We start from the raw sequence: 25,147 nt of genomic DNA, 5'->3' as shown, positions 1-25,147 counted from the left end.
AAATCGTCCATCTCATAACATATCATTTGTATTTCTTCTGTGAGAATCGGATCAAGCACATGGATAACCATTTCACCACTCGTGTCATAAATTCTCTGGTTCTTGTATGGTTGTGTTGTTTACTCGTGAAATTGAACTCGGCTTCGAATATCACTCAAACTGTCAACTGCATTGCTGCTGAGAGGAGAGCTCTTGTCGATTTCAAACAAAGCTTATCAGATCCTTCAGGTAGGCTTTCTTCTTGGGTGGGTGACAATTGTTGTCAATGGTTTGGCATAACTTGTGATTTCGTCTCCAGAAAAGTTACAAAGATTGATCTGCGAAACTTATTGGGCTTCACCATTTTCCGTTCTCACAATTATGATTATGATGATCAAAAGATAGATTTCAAGAGTGCTCTACAAGGGTACAAAAAGACTTGTTTGGGAGGTGATATAAGTCATTCTCTACTTGAGCTCGAACATTTAAACTATGTGGATCTAAGTGTCAATAATTTTGAACGTGCTCCAATTCCATATTTATTTGGGATGCTCAAAAGTCTGAAGTATCTCAATCTCTCTTTTGCAAATTTTGGTGGAGTGATTACACCCAATCTTGGAAATTTGTCAAATTTGAATTATCTAGACCTTCGTGCATATAACTTACTAATAAATGAAGCATCAATGGCAGATGATTTGCATGGTGGAAACTTGCAATGGCTATCAGGTCTATCTTCTTTAAAGTATCTTGATATTGGACGGGTAAATTTAGATAGTGTACAAGCAAATTGGATTCATGTAGTCAATAGGCTTTCTTCTTTGTCAGAATTACACCTACGGGATTGTGGTATTTCAAGTTTCGATGATTCAATTGGTTTTCTAAATTTGACTTCCCTCAAAGTCCTTGATCTATCGTTCAATTCAATAAGTTCTTCGTTTTTGTGGCTATCTAATCTTACTAGCCTTACAAAACTTGATATAGGATACAATACTTTTCAAAGTACAATTCCTCGGAATTTTGTGAAATTGAAAAATCTTCAATATCTTGATTTAAGTGGGACCATATTAGATAAAGTTGGAGATCACATACCAAACTTTTTATGAAATCTTTGCCAATTACAATATCTTCGTCTTGGTGGCAACTATTTTAGTGGTAAACTTGATGAGTTTTTTGGTAGTTCTTCAAATTGTTCTCAGAATAATTTGGAAACCTTGGACTTCAGTAGCAATAGATTGATCGGAGAGATACCAAATTCACTGGGCACCTTTGAGAACCTACGAGACCTTGATCTTTCATTTAATAAATTATGGGGTTCGCTTCCAAATTCGATCGGTAACTTATCATTGTTACAGACATTGGATGTCTCAAATAATTTCTTGAATGGCATTATACCTCTTGGACAACTCTCAGAATTAATTTGGTTTCAAAGTTATGAAAATTCATGGAAATCAGTTATAACAGAAGTTGAATTGACGCATTTGACAAAGTTGGAAAGGTTGGAAATAAGCCAGGGAGAGATTCAACAATTGGTTTTCAACATTTCCCATGGTTGGATTCCTCCTTTCAGACTCAAGAATCTTTATTTAGAAAATTGCTTTATTGGTCCTCAATTTCCAATTTGGCTTCAAAATCAAACTGGACTGAGTAACGTTGCTCTCTCTAATGTTGGAATTTCTGATTTTATACCACATGGGTGGATTTCTAAGATGTCTTCTCACATTATTGGCTTGGATTTGTCCAACAACTTGCTCAAAGGAAAGTTATCTCACCTCTTCACACCCCAAGACGATTCGGTCCCATTTAGATATCCTAAACTAAAGGTCCTATATCTTCAAAACAATTTATTGTGGGGTCCTATACCCTCAAATATTGGTGATTTGATGCCCCATTTGATAAAATTGGATTTGTCACAAAATCATCTGGTTGGCACGATTCCATCAATCTCGTCCACTCAAAAAATGAGATATCTTGAAGCTTTTTCTCTATCAGACAATCAACTTTCAGGGGAGCTCCTCGACTATTGGGATAAATTGGAAGCATTATCTATCATTGATTTGAGCAACAATAATCTATATGGGAAAATTCCAAAGACAATAGGTTTGTTGACATCTCTGAATATATTAATATTGAGGAACAACCATTTCCATGGAGAAATTCCCAAATCTTTGCAGAATTGTTCATCCCTTAGCATGATTGATCTGAGTAGAAACAGACTATATGGAAGCCTTCCTTCATGGATAGGAGTAGTAATGCCAGAGCTGCAGTTGATAAATCTACAATCTAACCATTTCAGCGGAACTATTCCCACACAGTGGTGCAATCTTTCTTTACTTCGTATATTAGATCTCTCAAACAACAATCTTTTGGGAGAAGTTCCAAGTTGTTTGTATAATTGGACAAATTTCATTTATGACGACTACGCTATGAGATTTGACAACTATGTGTATTATCGAGTTGGGCTCAGCTTCCATGCAAAAAAACAACGTTGGTTGTGAAAGGAAGAGAGTTTGAATACAGTAGCACACTCAAATACGTTATGACAATAGACCTTTCAAGGAACAAATTGAGTGGAGAAATTCCAAATGAGATAACAAAGTTTGTGTATTTGGGTACTCTAAACTTGTCCAACAATCATTTTGTTGGTACCATTCCAAAGAATATTGGAGCCATGCAGCAATTAGAGACGCTTGATCTCTCCTGCAACCATCTCTCTGGAAACATTCCTGCAAGTTTAAATTCTCTACATTTCTTGGAACATTTGAACCTGTCATTCAATAATTTGACGGGCAGCATACCAAGGGGCAATCAACTTCAAACACTGGAAGACCCCTCCATTTATGAAGGCAATCCTTTTCTATGTGGATCTCTTCTCCATGCCAAGTGCCCATGGGATGCAAATGGCCTTGTTCCTGTAATTTCTACAAGTGAAGAAGATGGAGAGAAGAATGAGTCGGAAATAATAATGTTTGGGTTTTATATTAGTATGGCAATTGGTTTTCCTGTTGGTCTCAACGTCCTGTTTTTTGCCATTTTCACTAGCCGAAGGAGGAGAATATGCTACTTTTGTCTTGTGGATCGTGTGAGTTGCGTTATATTGGAAAAGATTGGTTTTTTTCCTACTCCTGTGAGAAGAATGAGACGAAGAAGAAGCTATTAAGGCTGTGGCTCGGCTCCACTTGCTTGGCCAATGAATCAAGTAAAGGTTTTAATTTAAGAATTTTAAATACGATGTGTTTGGGTTATTTTACTTTCAAAATGTCTATTTTCATGTTTATAATATTAAAGAGTAATAATTTTATACATATTAATAAAAATTTTACATAAACTTTATCGACAATAAAATTTATGATTACATTTCAAAAATATAGAGAGTGAAATATCATGCTAAAATAATAATATAAATAATGGAGGTAAAACTAAAAATGTTGAGACTTTTCTAATGTAAAAAGATAAAAATTGACGTTTCGTGTAAAGTCTATGAACAAAAATTGAAAAAACATAAATAATGATATTTGAAAATACAACAAAGTAAACCAAAGTTGAAAGTAGAGATATACAAAATAGTATCTTTCTCTTTTTAAATACGATGAAATATAGGATTGAAACCAAAATAATATTTAAACTTTATTCACAAATTATATGTAATTTATGATTACATTTCAGGAAATAAGTGAAATATTATGCTAAAATTATATATAAAAAATTGAGGTAAAAATGAAAATGTGGAGACTAAAATGATCCGTTTTTAAATGTAAAGGAATTAAAATTGTCGTTTCGTAGTATATGAACAAAATTGAAAAAACAGAGATAATGATGTTGAAAATACGGTAAATAAACCAAAGTCGAAAGGAGAGATACACAAATAGTATCTTTTTTTTCTAACACGATAATATATACAGGCGGACACTAAAATAATATTTAAACTTTTGTTTTTTAATAAAACATGTAGGATTAGAGATTATAAATTATGACCTATTTGTTATGTCTCGTCCCTCTATTTAAATCTCATCTCAAGGAGAGAGAATATTATTTGTGAAAATGGCATCTTTTTTAATATATTAAAGTAGGGGTAAAGAGGGAATCACAGTTTATTTTCTTCTTCCTCTTGAAAAACACATCTGATTGTTCGCCAAATGACAGAAACGCCCTTGGCCTTTTGCTGGAAGCCAAAATCCTTGTGCAACAATTTCTTTCCACTACCTTCCAGAATTCGAGCATATAAAACCACACCGCCAACGGAATAACAGATTTCGAAAAATCCAATCAAATTTTCAAAGTGAGGAGGAGAAATCATGGCGACGGAGAGTTCTACGCAGGCCTACGGCGAGCCCTGCTACTGGGACAATCGCTACTCCAACGAATCTGGCCCCTTCGATTGGTACCAGAAGTATCACTCCTTGGCGCCATTGATCAATCTCTACGTCTCCCACCATCATCGCATCCTCGCCATCGGATGCGGCAACTCAGGTTTCTTTTCCTTCTAAATTTTCCCCTCTTCCTTTCATTCTTCTTTCTCAGATCTGTTGCTCGCCGTTAACGCAATGCATTTCCACTCTGTATCTTGAGGAAAGAGCCATTTTCTTGGAATTAGTTCTTGAAGAATCTTTTGTTTTTCTTGCGGTTGTTGTTGCAGCATTTAGCGAAGGCATGGTCGACGATGGTTATCAGGATGTTGTCAATATCGATATATCCTCTGTTGTGATCGAAGCAATGCAGAGGAAATATTGTGATCGTCCGCAGATGAAATGTACGTTTTTCGGTTTCTTTTTGTTAAATTGGCGTTTTCTTTTTTCATGATCTTTCATAAAGGGGACAGTTGGCGTATGGTTTATCGAGCCTTGTTAGTGTAGTTTGGAATTACGAGACCTAGTTTGTTTATCTAGATTGTGGGAAGAGTGAGCTACAGAAATCAATAGTTGTATCTTTTAGCGTTTGGTTTGTGCGTTTATGTAGCTTGAAAAATGGGTTTACAAATTCAAGCTATACAAACTTAATTTGTGAGCCAAATGCTCCCTGAGTTCTTTCCCCTAATTCGATCTTACAATCAAGTATTCTACTTCTTTTTCTTTCCCTTCAAAGTTGAATTATATTACACCTATATCATTGTACATTGAATAGGAATATACATGATGTACATTTTGAAATTTTATTTGTGATTCAAGTGTTCCTTTTCAATTAAACAGATATGAAAATGGATGTTCGTGATATGAGTACATTTGAAACATGTTCTTTCGACACCGTTCTTGACAAAGGTGTAGTATTCCATGAATCTGATTTCCAATTCTCTCTTCATCCATTTTTATCTGCTTTTCTGGTGTGTGTGTGTGTGCACATGATTGTGTTGTTTTCCAATTTTCTCTCCTCAACTTTTTGATTGTTTCCATGTGATATTTCCAGGGACCCTAGACTCTCTATTGGTGAGTGTTGGGTTTTTTCATACGTTGTTATATTTTCAACATCTATTGCTTATGAAGAAATTTTAATTTTAGTGTGGAAATAATTCGCGACAAAATGCTACTAAGATGCTTGAAGAAGTTTGGAGGTAAATCGCAACAATGGACTATATGATTATCTTATGAGTTCTTTATTTTTACGTATAAATTTTCTTTCTTGATCTGTTCACTACATATTGAAGCAGTTGATGACAAACTATAGGGTCCTCAAGGAAAATGGAGTATATATTTTGGTAACTTCAATATTTAATACTCTTCCCTCTTTCCTCAAATTTGTTTCGTAGTGTCATATGCAAAGAATGAGTAGTTTACTACTGTGTTTCGATTGTTGTTCTTGATGGTAATTACAAATCTGCAGGTTACATATGGAGCTCCCACATATAGACTAAGTCTATTGAGGCGTACTTTCCCATTGATAAAACTTCATGTCATAGGTTTGATCAAAACTAAATTTCAGCTATTTACTGCTCTAAAGTCAGTATATCTGCTCTTTGGGTCTGTGTATTTGTTTCATTTTATAGTTCAACAACAGTTGCATGGCCGTATTTGATGCCTCTGCAGTCTGCCCCTTACTTTGTCTCTGTTCCACACACTTTACTTTTGCTGTGGGGGTTGTGGTTCAAATATTTAATACCTTAACTTTCTAGACCTCCTAACTTGTTATGATCTGTGTTCCGTTTGTTCTATATTGTCTGATAAGAAAATGGCTTTACGATCTGAGAAGCTCGAATGCCCAACTTTTAGAGGAGTAGCTTATGATGATTGATGAAGAGTATCTTGTGCTGTTTACTTCTTAAACTATGTAGTCAAATATTACTAGAGAATAAGGACTTCTATTAATGCGTTTTGACAAAGTTTGTAATTTACAACCTATTGAACTGGTATATATTCCAAGTCTGTTGTTTCACTATTTTTCCTAGTCTTAAAACAGCTCTAGAAACACTTGTCAATGGTGTCCTTCAAATCTCATCCTTCTCTCTTATTGACATCTTGCAGAGAAACTTGTTTCAGAGAGAAGGACTGACCCTCCAAGATGGGATCTGTTGAGTCCTGTTCCATTTGACGACAATGCAACCTCGCTAGAAACCGTGCTTGGGCAGAATCCCGATGTCCACTTTATATACGTCTGTACTAAGGTTAGCAACACGTACTGCATCGTAGCATTTCCCTTTCTGAAGCTTGCAAAAAACTTCACACCAATACTGTTATAAATTGCATAAGTTTGTTATCTTACTATTGGATTTTTCGACTTCCTTCTTCGCCGTTTCAGGATAGTTCTTTGAAGCCAGACCAAAAGCATGATGTTGCTGTTGAGTGAGAAGAGGACCCGATAAAGCCAGTGTTCTCCTTAAATCGAAACGTAGGACTTCATCGCAATTTTTTTGTGTCCTGTAACATGATTTTTCAGGTTGTAGTTATATTGAGGTGTTGTCGGTTGTCACTTGTTAGTTGGCTAAACTGTTTCTCACTGCATTTTATCAGAACTTCTCTCTGGAGCCAACCTGCCTTCACTTCCTTCATGACTTTGTATTTTACATCATTAGTACACTTCAGATTTGGTTCAACAAAATCCTAAAGGAATATTCGTGTTTGGATTTGTGGAAATATATGAGATGTAGAAACTTAGACTCGTGTAATTTATATTTAGTGCCTGGATTTGTATTTGAATTTATGTTAACAGCTGCGTGGCTAAAAATTTACTAAAATGGCCTGAATTTTAAGTTCTACCTTTTGTATATATATATATATATATATATATTTTTTAATTTTGAAACTTAGGAGAGGATAAATTATAGTAAATTGATACGTAGAAAAGTTGGATCTTCCTTTTAGCCAACCCAAACAATTTTTTTTCTTTTTGAAATCCGTGTGTCCGGACCAGCTTGCGCGCACCTCGACTAATCACGGGTCAACCGCCTGACCCTACTACATTTGGTTGACAAGGCAATCCAAACATAATTTGAAAATAACTTATTTGGAGATATATGTAAATTACTGCTGAGCTATGTTCCCTTTTGCATTTGTATTTGTAAATTGTAATGCAAATTTCATCTCATAACACAAATCTTCCCTTTCTATTCCTCGGTATGCAGATCGGAGAACGTAGGGCGATATTTGCTTTTGACGAAAGCATAATTAAAGATATATTTTTTTTAATAAATAACAAAAGTTTAGTAGGAGGGTAAAATATATTTGCCAGGTTAAGATCTTTCTCTTGAATCTTGGACAACGTGGCTTGACCAAAATGTGACTTGTTTGGTCAAAATTTTTATCATTAATATTGTTTTTAATACAACAAGGGATGAAAAGATTCGTACTAATGACTTTTTAATCAATAATAGGTGTCAATTATAGTTAAGCTAAACAGCTATTCATATTAAGTTTACATCAATAATATTTTATTGTTTTTTGCTGGCACATGATAGAAATTTCGATACGCCTCCATGTCGACTAAAACTTAAGAAAAATACTCGACTCATTAATAGTAAAAGCAATTTTGTCCTCGCTTAATATTTGACAATTATGAAAGAATAATGCATAAATATTTTATAAAAATTAATAATTGTTAATTTTTCAATGCCCGTTGAAATAATATTTGATTTTCCAAGTATTTTCCGAAATTTAATATCTTAAGATTTACTCATTTTTCTTGACGCGGAAGATTCAGTTTTTCTTCTTCTTTTAATTTGTAAAACAAAGAAAAGAAAAAAAATGAGGAAAGAAAAAAAAAAAACCACTAATTATGGGACTGTACAAGTACACCAATCTCGCAAAATCATTGTTAAGAACTCCAACGTGTCGTTGTCAGCAAGAATTCCTTGCAGGGAAGCGAGTGATCCCATTCCCGATGATCAACGCAACCACCTGAACGAACGAAGAAATTCCATAGCCGCAACCGTTCGTGTGAACGCAAATCACAGATTCGTTGACTCCAAATCCATCATCTCTTTCACACATCCCATCCTTCTTCTTCTTCAATCTCACTTTCCTTTTGTTTTTCTCCCATTTCGCCTCGTCTCTCGCAACCATTGCGCTTTCTAGGGTTGAATCTGCTCTCCTTCTTCTTTGTCGACTTATTTTTCACGCATTCTCCAATTTCTTTGTGTTTATGTCGTTCTTTCTCTGTGCAGGGTCGTCTTCCGAGATTCCGATTGGAACTTACGATTGATGGTGGGGACAAGTAGTGTGTTTCACTGTGTAATGCTGTCTTAGATGGCTGAGAGCAGGAAATTCATTCCCACTCATCATTTAGGTCAGGTTTCGTCTTGATTCTTGATTTTTGTGTTTTTCTGTGTCTGACGATGGTATTGATACTGCATTGTGTTTGATTATTTGCTGCATGCATATCTCTCCTAGTCTTTTATTTCTGTTAATTAATTAATGCGAAGGATTTGGGAGTTTTGTTTAAAGTTTCTTAACCGAATGAGCGACTCTTGTCTTGAGTTTTTGGCTTTGCCATTTCTATCTGTCGCTCGCCAAGTGTTCAGTATTCTGCATGTGATTTCTTCATTAACTATTTTAAACTAGCGAGGAGTTTTATTCAAAATCTAGTACTCTTAGTTGGAGTTTGTGAAAAAGGAACCTCTCTAATTATTGTTAATTATAAAGAAAAGATAACTACAAAAGGAACCCAAATGGAACAGTGAAACTTAGCTGTTTCTGTATTCTTGTAAATCTTATTTTCACGAGCCAGTAATGACTTAATGTATTTCTTTACGATAAAGATGCCTGTAGTTTTTGTATTTTATATATATATATTTTTTAATTTAGTAACTTTTTCTTCTTTCTAGTGCGCCTTGGCCATTTTAATTCTTTGTTGTTGAACGTCTGTATCATTTTGGAATCTTGGCAGATCTAGGACGGATAGTACAGGAAGCACAGAATCGGTGGCTTCGGCCAGCTGAAATCTGTGAAATTCTTCGGAACTACAGAAAGTTTCATTTAGCACCAGATCCTCCAGTTCGGCCTCCAGGTTACTGCTTTGATGTTTCTCAGTATTTTATAGCTGCTCTGAATTTGCATATAGGTAGACTACATCGTATCAAAATGCCGGTTCTTAAATTAATATTGATGCATTTTTGGTTTGCTTCAGGTTCTTTAGTGTTCTATTTTTCTAGTTATTGCAATTTGTTTATGGCTTGCTAGGTTTGAAATTATTTTATGTGATTTTGAGTTTAAACACCATTACGAAATCTATTGGCTTAGAAAAAGGGAAAGATAAACTTCTTAGATTTTGAATGGTTACATATGGAATAAAATTTGTTTCCAACTGTTTGAGGAGGAGAAAATTCTCAAGGCTGTGAAGGTGTTGTGCAACCAAAAACCTCATGATCTGGATTTTATGTGCGTGTGTGTGTTTTTTTTCCTGAACTTTTGAAAGTTGGAACACCGTTGAAACCGATGTGTTTAAGGTGTTCTAGGATATGGAAGTGCATTATCCACAATGTTACTCAATGCTGCTTGCTCAATCAGTGTCTTTTTGTTACCTCCTTTGCCTTTTGATTGCTTTATAAACTTCTCTCATAAGAGATTGTGTTTACTTCAATGCTGCTTGCTCAAGTATTGCTCAGATAAGAGGCTGCTTAAGTATTTTCTATTATAGTATTATTCCTCCAGCAGTTTTTCAAAATTTTCTGCACGTGCATAATGTAACTTGATACTTTCACTTACAGCTGGATCCTTGTTCCTTTTTGATCGGAAAGCACTTAGATACTTTCGTAAAGATGGTCATAGATGGAGGAAGAAGAAAGATGGAAAAACTGTCAAAGAAGCTCATGAAAAGTTGAAGGTGTGCTGTTCAATCTGTTGGTAGTAAGTTAACTTTTTCCCCTTTGGTTATGAGTGATGTGGGGCTCTTGAGCATGTATAGTTTGGTCTTGACCATTGTCAGATTGATTCCCATATTACCCATGTCCATACTGCTTTATTCAGTTCTTTCTGTTCTCAAATATTATAAGAAGGTAGGCTCCAACTCCCAGTTATCAAGAAAATATTATAAGGTATATACATCTACACAAATCTTTTTTATTGATATGTAGAAGCTGGAGCACTTGATTCTTACTATAAAAAATTGACATTATGTTTTTTTTCTCTACTTGGGACAAGGAACTTTTATTAATAATTGAAGAGTTACATTCTAAAGACCTCTTTTAGGAGTAGTAACTACTAATGCCCAAAGGTTCCTTGCAAGTTGCAAGTGGGAGGCTCATTCTCAAAGTAGCCCTTATTTTTTTATGTCGTTAATCTTTCTTGTTCAATTGGGTTGTATCTCCCTCTTTGGGTTTTTTACTTTTCCTATTCTTTATTTTGTTTTCTTCTCTCCCTTTGGGAGATTGTATCATTTGAACACTTTTGTTCCTTTTCATTAATCGATGAGAATTTCGTATCTTGTTTATAAAAATAAAAAAAAAGACTACTAATCTCCAGAACCAAAAATTAACAATTACATACAAACTGAACAAATTACAAGAAGGTTTCCCAACAAGAATTAATGTCAAAAAACGAGTAGGGAGCTTAAGAAATAGCACTTCAAGAAGGCACACGTGTCTTTATCAAAGCCAAACTTTCCTCAACACACACTTTATTTTTGAAAAGCCTCTAATTTCTTTCAAATCAAATGCCTCAAATGTGGATAAATGACATGGATAACTAACAAACATTAAGTTATACTGGAAAAAGTATCAGCATCAAAACAACTGGAGATGGCTTCAGTCATGATTTTTTACTTTGTTAGGTGTTGAATTTTCTATCATGAGAAAGAGTCTATATGATCTAAAGTCATCTTCCCTTTTTACTTTACAATTTTTCTTCTAGTGCTAATTTTTGCTATCATTTTGCACAGATGTTTGTAGTTAAGTCATGTCAACCCCTATTATTATATGGTGCATAATATTCTTTTTGTGCATACCTTGTACCCCTTCCTTCCTTTCTGCGGATTGAAGTTGCTTACATGTTTCATTTTGTGAATTAATTATTTTCTTGTTTGTAGGCTGGAAGTGTGGATGTTCTGCATTGCTACTATGCACATGGTGAGGACAATGAGAACTTTCAGCGACGAAGTTATTGGATGCTTGATGGGTGAGTTCTGCTGTCTCTCCATCTCTCTTTCCTGATTATTTATAATTTTAGGTTTTGGATTCTGGTAGATCTATTTCATAGGAGGGCTTGTTCATATGAAACGATTTGCTCAAGCAAGCATGAAGCATGTAATTATGTTTTGAGCATATTTAGGTCCTGTTGAATCTTCTATTTTAGAGTAATTTGTAAATACTCATCACATTTTGTTGCCTTCTTTTACTTTCACGTTTTACTGTTTTCAGGCAATTAGAGCATATTGTCCTTGTGCATTACAGAGAAGTAAAGGAGGTATTGTATTAATCTATTTTTTCACACCTGTTTGTACTTCCCTGTATCTTTTAAGAGTTTTTAAAAGAGTGAGACTTTGAGCCTTTTGATGGTGCTTATAAGTTATAACTCGTGTGAAAGTACATCTTCTACCAGTTCTATTTTTCCTTCGGCTTATTTTGAAATGCAATTGAGCTGGGTATTTCTAGACCAAGACCTATCATGTCCTAAAAGATTCATATAACGGAAGTCTGGCTAAGTTATTAACCTTGAAGGGAAGGGGGCTGAATAGGTTGAACTCCAAACTTATAACTCTTCTTTTGAAGTTGATGTTTGTGTTTTGCAAGAAGTAAGAGGGAGACACTCTTAATAGATTGGAATGTCAGTATAGGAAGCGGATAATGTGATAGAATAAAGTATTTCACTTGAAGTTGGATTCTGCCTCTTCAATCTCATATATTGGTTTGATTGATCTCAGTGTCTTCTATGTCATTTTAATCAATTGAATATCTCTTTTCGATCAAACTTCTTAAGTTCAGAATTTTCTTTTTCGCTTGTGGTTTTTGAGCTTCTTTTTTCTCCTTCCTTCATCAAATATGCCTCTTTTTGATATTCAGACATTACTTCAATTGATAATATGAATATCTCAAAAAAGCTTAATTTATTATTGAAAAAATAATACCTCAAATCGATATGTCAAGGTTAAAACTGAAGAGCTAGGTACTATTGTGCTTGTATAGCAGAAAAAGGGTACACGAGGGAGAGAGAGGAGTAAGCATGATTAGGGGTTTCTTTTGTTATTATTTTGGGGTCATGTATTTAATGAGCTTTTATACTGGGCGAGACCAATATAGGTTGTAGTGGGTAAACCTGCCCAATTAGCTGGTAGGAAACTATATGTTGGTCAGTAGGCGTCATTAGGAAGCATCTTCGATTATTTAATTGGTTAGAGTTAGGAGAGGGGAGCTCTCAAATTCTCCCTAGGCTTGTTTCTTCTACTTATTTGATCAATAAATTGAGATTTATCATCCTCCTTGCTATCGTTTGTGTTCTACTTCTATCAATTGAAATTAGTTTATTTTTGCAAAAATTCCTTTGTCAGCTAGCTTACTTGTGAGTTGTTTGACTAATTATGTGGGCTCTTGAAACAAATCTAATTTACTTGAACAGGATGTGTTCTATAGTTTGTACTACTGTGTCCTTGAGTTCTTAAAATTATGTGGACTCTTGAAACATATATTATAACTCAAATATGATTTAGACAAACTTCTTAGACTCTTTTTTTTTTTCATAAAATTGACAACAAAACGAAATCAAAATTACTAGCCAAGGAGTTTTGTGACCTTTTGTTCAAACACCTGTTACTCATGATTAAAAATGGATTAGTTGAATTTATTAAATTGTACTGTAGCGATTTTCTACTCTTGTCCAAGTGCCTGGGCTTTTTACTTCTATTTTTATTATTTTTTATTTTTGGTGTTGTCTATTGAACTGTTGGAGGGATGTAGGGTTACAAGTCTGGCATCTCTCGTGTGTCAGTTGATCCAGGGTCACAGGCTGGAGGCCATCAAGGTGGTACAACACCCGTCTTTCTGCAGGCAAATTCACCTGTTGGCTCAGCTCATACTTCATGTCCATTAATTCTTAGGCAAATAGTGCGCTCAGAGAATGGGGGTGTGGATTCTAGCATCAGACATGACTCTGTAGTCTCTTCTGATGTTAATCATGTGCTTAAATCCAGTATGTCGCCTGTATATTTGCCTGCAGGTAAAACTAAAATGCTGCATTTTTGTTCCTCCACTCTCAAGAATTTTCCCTTTTTGTTTTTGGTAAGAAACAAATGTTTTATTGATATATGAAATATACAGATAACATGAGAGATTTCCAAAACACTGGATATTACAGAAAAGCCTTCCAATTAGTCAAAGATTGTCAAGACTATAATTTGTGAATAAGGAATAAAAGCATTTACACCATTCCAAAGCCAATACAAAAACTTGATCATAAAATCTATTGGAAGGGCGAGATTTGTTATTAAAGATTTTGTTATTCCTTTCTTGCCAAATGGTCAATAGAAAGGCTTGAATCAGTTGCTCCCATAGAATTCCTCCATCTTTTTTGAAATGATGGTCCACCAAAAAGGAAAGAAGGAGAATATTCATATTAGAGGTGAGAGGAATCTGCCTCCCAAAGGATCCTGGGATCCTGTTCCAGAAATCAGCAGCAAAATCACAAGTGATAAACATATGGCTTTGTTACTCTTTGTTTTGAAGAGCTGCGGGTTATCTCTGTCTATGGTCGGTCAGTGTTAGTTTGAATATCAGAGCCAGAGGACCAAGCTTATTAAAAGTCTGGCCCAAGTAATTAAAAATTTCTTGTAAAGTTCATCTTTTTAAATGTTTGAGCTTGCCAAGAAAACTAATTTTTGTTATTGCGGTGTGTGAGACTGGTGTAATAAAGGGGAAGAAACTTGACTATTTGTTCCTTTGTTGCCCTTTCTCTTTTTTTTTATTTTTGGGTTAAGCTGCTGAAAACTTTTGATCAAGCTACTGCTTTTCCTTAGAAATCTGAACTTCATTTTCTGAATGCTCTGCAGTGAGCATCTTAAGAAGAAAGCTAAGGCCCTTTGGTTAAATCCTGTTGGTGTTATCCAATAGGAAGTCTGAATGAGAGGAATAGGAAGATCTTCCAAGGGTTGGATAGGGACTGTTGTGATGGAGATCGTTACATGTATCCTCCCATTGGAGTTCTCTTAATAAGCTTTTCATAGTTAGTAGTTACGACTTGTATCAATTGGAAGATTTTTTTTTTGTTTTAGCTTTGGCTTTTGTAGGCTTCTGGTTCTGGCTATGTTCAGCACATTTGTCCAATGGAACGTAGTCCTGTTCCATATTACAAGAAAAGCTAGGCTGTGCCTCTTTTTTGACTTTTAATACAAGTGTTTCTTATCCCAAAAAAAAAAAGAAAAAAAGCAAAATTTACTACATCAATTACTTTTGAAACTTTGTAATTACAATTGTTTGTTACTTTCTGGTTTATCATGTTTAGTCTTACGGCAGGGAGTTTAAAAATGATCCATTTTTTGGGTTTATGTCTAGCTGGCTTATTAGGGTTTTGTTTTCTGGTTTGAGATGGTGCAGGGTCATCTGTCTTGTCTGAACAAGAATTCGTGATTATACAATCTGGCACAACAGACTCCATTACGCATGAGTTGACAGATGCTAGATTGGCTTTTTGTGGCTTAGAGAAAGATATGGTAAATAGTGAAGATGGCTTGATTGCCGATGCAGATATACCTGCAGCGAAAGCAGTTACTCAGAGAACTGTTCAGGTTTGTTGATTGCAATTTATGATCAACATATTTATTTTGTGATTTGGGTTTATGAAATTACTCTGATAGTATCATTAATCTTTATGACAGAACATTTGAATCTACACTGTGTAGTGCATCCTTTGTCTACTAATATATGTGTATATATATAAATAGATTTCTTAATGTTTTAGTTACTTATAAAACGTAGAGTTATGATTTCAAGATATCTGGTGCTGTCAGGCAATTAGTAGTTTTAACCGTTGATTCATGTACTCTGATTATTTGTTTTTCTCTATTGTTATGTTTTTTATTCGTGAAGTACCCAATCCTCTATTTTATTGCTTCAGAAAAAGAAGCATGGCTTGAACTTATCTCGTCTACTTTGTATGTGTTCTGATTCTCAGGTGGTAGATAATTCCTGTGTTAAGGTAGAAAAGACATTAAAAGATAATTTGAACCATGAAGGTTTTGGAGAACTCAAAAAACTCGACAGTTTCAGCAGATGGATGGATAAGGAAATTGGAGGAGACTGTAATGATTCTTTGATGACTTTGGACTCTGGTAATTATTGGTGCACACTTAATGCTGGAAATAATGAGAAGGAAGTGTCCAGTTTTTCACATCACATGCAGCTGGATGTTGATTCACTGGGGCCTTCTCTTTCCCAAGAACAGTTATTCAGTATTATTGAGTATTCCCCGGATTGGACATATCGTGGAAATGTAACAAAGGTGTGGTATTGACTATTTTATGACATGTTCTTTTCCCCTTAGGTTCATTAAGGCTGGGTATTTGATGTATGACATTCTTTTTTTCCTTTTTTTCTTTAATGAAGGTCCTAATAGTTGGCTCATTTCTGGGAAGCAAAAAACTTTCTTCAGAAAATCAGTGGGGATGCATGTTTGGTGAAGTTGAGGTTCCGGCAGAAGTTCTGACAAACAATGTACTTCGATGTCAAGCTCCTCCTTTGCATGCTCCAGGGCGTATTCCCTTTTACGTGACATGCTGTAATAGGCTAGCCTGCAGTGAGGTTAGAGAGTTTGAATATCGTGAAAAGCCACCAAACCTTTCAGTACCTGATGCTATCACTGCCAGTGCACCAGAAGATGAAATACGGCTCCAAATGCGTCTGATAAGCTTGTTGAATTTAGGTGTAGAGGAAAAGTGGTTGAATTGCTCTATCCAAAAATGTGAGAAATGCCAAATCAGAAGCTTGATAAATTCAGAAAGAAGTAATAGTGCAAAATGGAGAATGATGAAAGGGATTTCTACTGCACTAAAAAGTGAGCAAATGACCCCTAGGGATTTGATGATTCAAACTTTGCTGGAGGACAAACTTTGCGAGTGGCTAGTATGCAAGGTTCACGAAGGGACTAGGGGAACACATGTTTTGGATGATGAGGGCCAGGGCGTCATACATTTGGCAGCTGCTCTTGGCTATGAATGGGCCATAGGTCCATTAGTTGCTTCTGGGATCAGTCCAAACTTCAGAGATTCAAATGGAAGGACAGCTCTTCACTGGGCGTCCTACTTTGGGAGGTTAGATTGACGTCTTGGATTTTTAAGCATTAGTTTACATTCTATGTTCTCTTTCACTTAGGTTCTGGTTCTGGAGGAGTTGTGCTTGTTTCTAAAAGAATACCATGGCTCCAAATCTTCTTATGTAGACCTTGGACTAGTCTTTTACACCATTTTTATGTCCTTTTTGTCCTCTGATCCTCAGGGAAGATACAGTCACTACACTGATTAGGTTTGGGGCTGCTCCTGGTGCCGTGGACGACCCAACTTCAGGATTTCCAGAAGGACAAAAAGCTGCAGATTTGGCATCAAGTAGAGGGCATAAGGGAATTTCTGGGTATTTAGCTGAAGCTGATCTTGCAGAACATTTGCGTACTTTGACCAATGGTGAAAATCATGTGGACAATGTCGAGGAAAATGTTAACTTTGATGAGGCTATTCAGACTGCAGATGTTGTATCATCACAGATGGCGGAAGATGAGCTCCTTTCCCTGAAAAGCTCTCTCGCTGCTGTTAGGAAGTCTGTTCGTGCTGCTGCCTTAATTCATGCCGCTTTCCGTGCTCGTTCATTTCGTCATAAACAATTAATGGAAAGTGACAAGGAGATGATACCTGAAGATTCACTTGACCTAGTAGCTCTTGGCATTTTAAACAAGGCTCAAAAAATTCACTATGAGGATTATTTACATGTTGCAGCTGTGAGGATACAACAAAATTATCGTGGCTGGAAGGGAAGAAAAGAATTTTTGAAGATAAGAAACCGAATCGTCAAAATCCAGGTACTTTTGCTCATAATTTAGTTTTTATGCTTGTATTTCCTCATTCATTAGGGGTTTAATATTAGTTGTGACATATTTGTAATTTCTTTAATAGTTTGGTTAGGGTGGGGTAGGTTAAGTAGAGGGACTTCGTGCATTGTGGAGGATAAGAAATTATGGAGCATTAGTCCATTGCGGGAGAGAGAGCCCTCTCGAGAGGCTATACCAGTGTGTGCTTCCCTTTTATATCATAATTTAATTTCTATTTATTTTCTTAAGATCGGTATCCAAACACATGCTTATTGCTTTTTCAGGCTCATGTGAGAGGATATCAAGTTCGTAAACAGTATAGAAAGGTCATTTGGTCTGTTAGTATTGTAGAAAAGGCAATTCTGCGTTGGAGGCGGAAAAGAGTCGGTTTGCGAGGGTTCAAGGCTGAAGGGGCAACTGGAACAGTTGTTACCCCACACCCACAGGTGGAGAAAAGTGATGAATATGAGTTTCTACGAATTGGCCGCAAGCTAAAATATGCTGGTGTTGAAAAGGCTCTATCTCGCGTCAAGTCCATGGCTCGTTTTCCCGAGGCTCGCCATCAGTATATGAGACTGGTAGCAAAGTTTGACAATTTTAAGGTAACCTCAATTACTACCCTCTACTTAAAAATCTCTATCCACTTTCTCTGTTCATTCACTCAACTATGAAACAATAGACCAACAAATAATAGGGAGAGAAAAGATCCATTCATTTTGGGATAGTTTTTTCAAGACGTTAGAAGTGTTCTTGATTGATAAAAAGCATATTTCAATTCGAATGATGTTTAGCTCTGATGTTTTCTGAATTTTAAGAACATTTAAGAGCACAAAGAATCGTAGAGAGTGAAATGATTTTACATGAATTTTTAAAATTTTTAATTAGTTACAAGTATTTTTCATTAGTTTAAAATTATTCCCTGCATTCTCAACTTTTTGAGAGTAGTTTTTATAAATTTTCTTTTTATAATTACCTTGGGAAAAAAAACAACAACAAACCAATTGAAGTTCCTCTCGGCCTGTAGTTTTATAAAGTGTTTCTGCTGCAAGTAAAACACTTTTTTCTGTAGTTTTTTAATTAGTTTTTTTACACTTTTCATTGATTTAAAAATCATGAAAAAAGCATGTTATTAGTACTTATTGAAAAAAAGTGTTTCATTTTAAATAGATTTTCTCGCCTGTTCAATGAACAGACTGATGTTTGTGAGAGGAAGAAGAACCATATCTTTGGCACATCTGGTCTTTTTTTATTCATTTTTATCATTTGTCCTCGAATATAGTTCAATTAATTAAGACATATCTTCAACCAAAAGTTTAAAGGTTCAAATCTCCACCCCACATGTCGAACTTAAATTATTTTATTTTTATCATTTGTCCCATGGCAGATAAATGAGGAAGAAACCAGTGCCTCAAATCAAGGTGAGAGTTCACAAGACACCCATAAGGAAAGACATTTGCCTCAATTTTCAGCTGCTGATCAGTAACTATTGTGATTCTGCCATCAGGTTACAGTTTACATTGTAAATATGTCATTTTTAACCTCTTAGAATGTGTAGGAAAAAATAATGACTAATTGCATAAGAAAGAAAGGTTTTTCACTCTTTTTTTTTTTTGGTCAAAATGTAAATAACTCAAGTTTTGAAATGTTTTTTGGGGAAAAAATATGTCTCTTCTTGAAGTTGGTTTATATTTTCACCATAGAAGAAAAAATGACTGAATTGTTTATTTGATTACTTAGCTTAACGGATCTTTTTAGGTTGAACTGAACAGGTTGAATAAAGGGTTGAATAAAGGGGAGAAGGTAAATTTAATTTAAAAATAACAGCATTTAATTTTCGGTTAAATTAGGGTAAGTTGCAACTCTGACATAATTTTGATAACATACTTAAAAATAACAGCTGAAAAATAATTACAATTACAGGTAAATTACTGATGATCATTAATAAATATATGTAAGTGACGGTTATTTTTATATTTTATTTTTTTGAGAATAAGTAACCGTTAATTATTATATGTAAACCAGTGGTTATTTTTTTTTTGTGACAATAAATCAGTGATAATTATTAATCTATATAAGTTAAGTATTATCTCAAAAAAGTACTATATAAAAAATGATTATATATACAAGTTAAGCTTTTTTTTTCCTTTTTGAGGGGATATATACAAGTTAGGTTAATTAAGTTTTTTTTTTCAAAACGTTAAGTTAATTAAGTTATTTAGTGATCATAGTTTATTAATATCTATCTAGATTAATCATATGCACTATCATGGATTAAAAAAAATCATATAGACTATCATATTAAGAAAGTCATACTTATTAACATTATGAACATTATGAGTTTAGCTCAATAGTAGTTAACCAACGCACTTGTTTTTTTTTTAGTATAACATGTTGGGGAGGAGATTCGAACTTACAACCTCTTTATCAAAGATATATGTCAATTATCGTTGAGCTATGTTCGCTTTAGCAAATCCGTTGAACTATGTTTGCTTTAGCAAATCTAATACACTACGTTAATTAGTGATTTAATGTTTTACTACAAAAAGTTAATTCATGGTTTTTTTTTTTGGGACAAAATGATTTATTAGTTTTAAAATATTTTCATATTGCAACTACTTTTTTAAAGAACATACTCGCAACTTTTTTCCTCTAAAAAAGAAATCATTGATTAAAATTTTGAATTGCTAATTTGAATTTTTTTTTTTTTTGAGCTGGGGTTTTAATTGATATTGTTTTAAAATTTGAAAAGTTTAAATAAATCTCACAAATCGTTTATATTATTGCATTACAAGACATTACCAAATTGTATATGTGAGTGTGACACATTTTTTATTTTGATTCCATTTCTAAATCTACGTCAGCTTAGCAGCTCTATTACAGTTCTAAACAAAATAATAATTCAAAAAAACCAACATGAGCTCTCAGAGGTAATTGAATCAATTTCCAATACCGCGGAGTCAATTTCCAACCCAATTTTACTCTTTTTATATTAAAAATTCTCAATAAAAAATTTCAATAGAAAACATTGTTAACAAAAATTTTGTATCATTAAATTATTGTTATACGAATACATTTAAGACACGTGAGCATGTCACTCGAATGCTACTTAACACTTGAAATTCAATCCATTCATCAAAAAAATTTGATCGATCGATTAGCAAAATTCACTTTTTTTTCAAATAGCATGATGAAGTAGCATGTTTGTAATTCTAAATACATTAATAAAATAATAATTTATGACATATTAACTTTATGTTAACAAATTTCTTGATGTAATTGATAACTTTTAATATATTAGATGTAAAATTAATGATTTTAAAAGAGGACCAAGTGGATAAAAATCTTAAAAGATTAGGGACCCTTTTGCTTTGATATCCCCTCCTCATAAAACATCTTGAAAAGAAAAATCCAAATCTAAGAATTTTTTCCACTTAGGAAAAACATTGTCTAATCACCAAATAATTAGTACCACATTTTGATGCCAATGGCTTAAGAGTTGAGAGTGAGTTGAGCAATACTTAGCAAAATAAAGATGAATGCTCCGATGAGTGCTGCCGGAGCTCGATTATATCCTCCGCCGGTAAAGTTCCCACCAACTGAAACACACACAATGCCACACATTCGTTAGTTAGATTAGAATTAGCACTTTTCTTTGATCTCGTTTTTATCATCGTAATTACAAATTTGGTATTTGAACTTTTATGTTTGTGTTTAATAGGTCCAAATTTAAAAAATATCTACTAGAGCTATAAACTTTTTATTTGATGTGTAATAGGTTTTTAAACTTTAAAATTTTTAAATAGATTATGAGCCGCCAATTTTGTGCTAGTAGTTTCCTGACCTATTTGATCCGTGAATTTTTTTCAAATTTTGAATAGATCAAGACTATTACATACAAGATCAAAGACTTATTAAATACAAAATTAGAAGTTTCAGTCACCTATTATTCACTTTTTAACGTTTATAGACTTACTAGACCCAAGCAAAGTTAAATTACTAAACTTATAATTTAATCTTAAATTTTAAAGTTTATTTCACTTTTTGTCCTAAAATTTTTAAAATCTCTATTTTATTCCCTAAACTAATTTTAAAAATCAAAGAGCATGAGTGAATTCTTTAAAATTGAAACTAACCTCAAAGTTTATGAACATTTTGAATAATGAAAAATCTTTATTTTAGTTTCTAATATTTTAATATTTTTTTAATTTATTCTCTATTTCGTTACAATTTACCGATAACAAAATTGAATTTGTGAAAATTTATAGAGGAAAAACTCGACCTCCTACTAATTTATTAGAAAATTTGGTAAGAAATTACAAAACTGATAATATTTTTCCTCCTCTAAATTTCCGTCAAATTCACTATCGTGTTATATTAAGTTTATCATTATTTAAATTTAACCTTTATCAACGGTGAGAGACAAAATTAAAATATATTTAAATTGAAAAAAAAAAGTAATCAAAGTTGAACGGTAATTAGCGTATGCTTTGTTGGTGTGAGGTGGATCCGTAGAAAACTGGAAAGAATATGGAAAGAATGTAGAATAATTTAGCCTGAAATAAAAATGGAGAGGGTGCAATGCAAAATTGATGAGTAGCTTACCGCAATCCCTGGTATAATTGGAAGAAACGGAGCAGAGGCAGAGCAATCCTTCGGTTTCAGTATCAAATCCGCAGGTCCCTCCCGATTTGGAGCAGCGATCGCATCCCAAATCCGCAACAGAAAAGCTCAATTTCATCCCGTAAATCCAATCCAAAGGCCCTACGCCCTTCAGATTCTCCGTATTCAACACCGTCGTGTAATGCGAGCAATCCAGAATGTTCATGCTCATGAACTTCATCGTATCGTATCCGGTGAAGCAGCACGGCGGCGAGCTGTTCGTCAACAGATGGAACACTCGGAACGCGTTGCAGGCGCCGTAAAGCTCGTCGCACGAGTGGCCGGAGAAGTTGAAGCACAGGTACTTGTAGTGGTTCAGGATCGGAGAATCGATCGAGCAGTTGAGCAGAGCGAAGACGGTGTCCGGCGCCGGAGGAATGATGACCGATTGGAGGTCCGCCATTGCGAAATCGCGGTGCGGTTGGAGGATCGAGCAGGTCGACATGGCCGGATCGTAGATCACCATGGATTGCTTGTCGTAGTCGATGGATTGGACCTTGTAGCTGCCGGAGGGAGTGAGGAAGAAGAGATCGGTGGAGCAATTGAACATGCGGCGGAACTGCGGGGCTCCGCAGCCGTCGTCGACTCCGAAGGGGTATTTGATCGGAATGTTGCCGCAGGAGGTCCGGCAGGGGGAGGCGAATGTGAGAGCAGGGAAGATCGTCGCTGGTAACAGCAGCAGCAGCAGCGGCGGCCATGGAAATGTGAGGCTCCGGCGGCCGGAGATGGCGGAAAGAGGAACCGGCGCCATCTGCAGAGGAGGAGAAGAGCTCAGGTGGTGGAGGTAGTGAGAATTTCGAGGGACTGAAATTGCGGAGTTTGCTCCATAAGTTCACGAAAGATACTTTCTTCTTCCAAGGTAAATTTCACTTTTTATTCTACTTTTTGTTTGTCCATTTTAACTCTAAACTTAATTTCAATGTGCATTCTAGTATGATCTTTTCTTTTTTTTGGTTGAAATACTTTTAGCTTTGGTTGATTTTGATTCACACATTTTGGCCATGTTTTTATAAAATTTTCACACAAATTCTATATATAATTAAAACCTAGTAATGTTGGAAGCAAAACAAACCTTTCAAAAGGATATGGACTAAGATTTAAAAAAGGAAAAAAAAGGTTCGGAAGTACTTAGATGAAAATGACTATAATAAAAAAAGTACATGAATTAAACTAAACAAAAAATGAAAGTATAAGAATAAAAGTAGTATTTATTTATGCTATATTCTGAATGGTTCGAAATTCGCGCGAGCTGACTAGCGGAGTTAAGCGGAACAAGGTATGTAAGAAAACTTGCATGCAAATAACAAACTTTGTGATGCTCAAGTCAGTCTCAATCTCGAATCTATCCAATACATACATGTAAGTGGGGGTGAAGACGTATTTATAGGGGTTAAGAGGGAATCTTTCTGTTACAACCGTCGTTAGTTGGTTACTTTGGTTAGTGAGGCTGTTGAGCAGTTTCTAACTGTTTCTCAATGTTGTCGAATTCTCAGCTTGGGTTGGACAAGATAAAGCGTTTTGCCTTGTCTAAGACTCAAAGTGACATCCACCAAGCTTCGCATACCAGCAATGATTGAGATCGATGTCTAATCTTTTCAAGGCATCTCCAGTTTTGCTGACCTATTTAGTACCCCGCGAGTACGAGAACGTGCAGAGTTTATAGGAAGGGAGTAAATGTTGTTAAATGTGGTCCGTAATTTCCGACACATCCCTTGACCGAACGAGGAGATCACAAAAAATTGATACCACTCCTTCCTCATTCACCTATAAGACAAATTGGTAGGTACACCAACAAGGCATGTTCAAATCCCTTCTCCGATTGACTTAGACATCAGAGTGCTCATCTTTATCTTGCAGGTTACCTGACTCACGGAAAGGATAAATTTGATGGTCTAAAGTTTAGACAAACACATTTCCATACACAAACACGTAGAATGATTAAAATTTATCAACTTTTAGGATATTTTAGTCTCCAACTCATTTTGTTCTCGAGACTGAGAATCAGGATGAAAATGGATATTTCAAAATTTTGAAAGTAAAGAATTTAAATCAATAAAACAATATTATAAAAGTACGAATCATTTGTTTTATTGATCCAAATTTAAAATTTAGTAACCAAACCAGTAGACACGCACCGTTCTAGACCGTTGAAAAGGAGGTGGCGCCGTGGTGGTGTGGGAGGGAGACACCATAAGAAGTTCGTCAAAAGAGAAGGAAAAGGCTCTTTCAGTGGGCCAAAGCAAAACCCTTCCCTTGGATTTTTTTCTTTTTTTTTTTTAATAATATTTTAATCTTTCCATTTTTGTCCTTTTTTTCATTTTATTTTCTTTACTTTAATTGTCATCTCATTTCTTTCTACCATAATTTTAACATCAAACTTCGTTTAATAAATTTTTTAAAAATTACCATGACTAACATGAACAAATACATAAATTAAAATTAAAATTAACAAAAGTTAAATCAAAATCAACAAAAATGGAAGAAATACAGAACTAGGATTTTGTTTTATTTTATTTTTTCACTATGCGAATCATAGAAGAGAAGATAATGGTTGGATTACGTTGTGGGGATGTAAAATGTGTTACAGGCTTACAGCTAATCCCTAAAGCCTGCAAAGATATTGTAAAAAAAGTCCAACTACAGCCCACAAATTCAAACAAAATCCAACAGAATTTACCAGAGTAGTTTTGAAAATTTGTAGGTTTCTCCCAACCATTTCACACTGTGGAGGAATTCCTGAGTTAAATACTACCTAACGTTTTAAACAATAAAAATATTGAAATTTCAATTTTATTTTTTGCAAAAGGACTCTCAATTTTATAAAAATGTGATAATTCTGAAAAAGTTATAAAAATAAAAAAATTCCAAAAAATTTTAAATTGACAAATAATAATTTATTTCTAAATAAGTCAAAAATTATTAATATTAATATTATGTCAATATTTGTGAAATTTTGTTGATATTTTTCATAATTTATTAATCTTTTTTAATATTATGGAAACGTCGATTTTCCCTCGTGTCGATGTCGAATTTATGGATACATGGAAATGTCAACATCGAATCTATGGATACATGGAAATGTCAACATCTTG

The 25,147-nt window shown here is 34.6% G+C and overlaps 3 protein-coding genes and 1 pseudogene across 8 annotated transcripts; 3 read left to right on the top strand and 1 right to left on the bottom strand.

Annotated features, from left to right (window-relative positions):
• LOC111009308 (receptor-like protein EIX2) lies at positions 1–3,136 on the top strand (annotated as a pseudogene).
• Positions 3,137–4,270: 1,134 nt separating this feature from the next.
• On the top strand, positions 4,271–7,073 carry LOC111009421 (S-adenosyl-L-methionine-dependent methyltransferases superfamily protein). Of its 2 annotated transcripts, XM_022282496.2 has the most exons (10): positions 4,271–4,446; positions 4,613–4,726; positions 5,163–5,231; positions 5,377–5,396; positions 5,469–5,521; positions 5,635–5,665; positions 5,791–5,866; positions 6,429–6,568; positions 6,703–6,792; positions 6,915–7,073. In XM_022282496.2, exons 1-9 carry the CDS (start codon positions 4,272–4,274, stop codon positions 6,748–6,750), a joined length of 726 nt encoding a protein of 241 aa, XP_022138188.1. In that variant the 5' UTR covers position 4,271; the 3' UTR covers positions 6,751–6,792; positions 6,915–7,073. The 2 variants fall into 2 exon arrangements, with proteins under 2 accessions (XP_022138188.1, XP_022138187.1); XM_022282495.2 differs by having other exon boundaries at positions 6,703–7,073.
• Positions 7,074–8,206: 1,133 nt separating this feature from the next.
• On the top strand, positions 8,207–18,997 carry LOC111009176 (calmodulin-binding transcription activator 3). 5 transcript variants are annotated; one of them, XR_015790710.1, is made up of 13 exons: positions 8,207–8,475; positions 8,564–8,685; positions 9,286–9,405; positions 10,106–10,221; positions 11,422–11,510; positions 11,753–11,798; positions 13,286–13,544; positions 14,909–15,108; positions 15,495–15,821; positions 15,926–16,629; positions 16,814–17,387; positions 17,482–17,594; positions 17,681–17,822. XR_015790710.1 is itself a non-coding variant. In XM_088123659.1 (13 exons), exons 2-13 carry the CDS (start codon positions 8,646–8,648, stop codon positions 18,877–18,879), a joined length of 2,892 nt encoding a protein of 963 aa, XP_087979785.1. In that variant the 5' UTR covers positions 8,211–8,475; positions 8,564–8,645; the 3' UTR covers positions 18,880–18,997. The 5 variants fall into 5 exon arrangements, 4 of the variants coding, with proteins under 4 accessions (XP_087979785.1, XP_022137835.1, XP_087979787.1 ...); XM_088123659.1 differs by lacking the exon at positions 17,482–17,594 and adding an exon at positions 18,781–18,997 and having other exon boundaries at positions 8,211–8,475; positions 17,681–17,998; XM_022282143.2 differs by lacking the exon at positions 17,482–17,594 and adding an exon at positions 18,781–18,997 and having other exon boundaries at positions 8,212–8,475; positions 14,918–15,108; positions 17,681–17,998.
• A 1,730-nt stretch (positions 18,998–20,727) lies between these two features.
• On the bottom strand, positions 20,728–22,949 carry LOC111009178 (wall-associated receptor kinase carboxy-terminal protein). The gene is made up of 2 exons (XM_022282146.2): positions 21,999–22,949; positions 20,728–20,992 (listed from the first exon to the last, which is right to left on the bottom strand). The coding sequence occupies exons 1-2, from the start codon at positions 22,804–22,806 to the stop codon at positions 20,886–20,888; spliced, it is 915 nt and encodes a 304-aa protein (XP_022137838.1). The 5' UTR covers positions 22,807–22,949; the 3' UTR covers positions 20,728–20,885.
• Between the last annotated feature and the right edge of the window lie 2,198 nt (positions 22,950–25,147).

Source organism: Momordica charantia (assembly GCF_013281855.1).
Source record: "Momordica charantia cultivar OHB3-1 chromosome 5 unlocalized genomic scaffold, Mcharantia_2.0 BLBB01000005.1, whole genome shotgun sequence".
NCBI lineage: Eukaryota > Viridiplantae > Streptophyta > Magnoliopsida > Cucurbitales > Cucurbitaceae > Momordica > Momordica charantia.
This window is presented reverse-complemented; position numbering and strand designations above follow the sequence as displayed.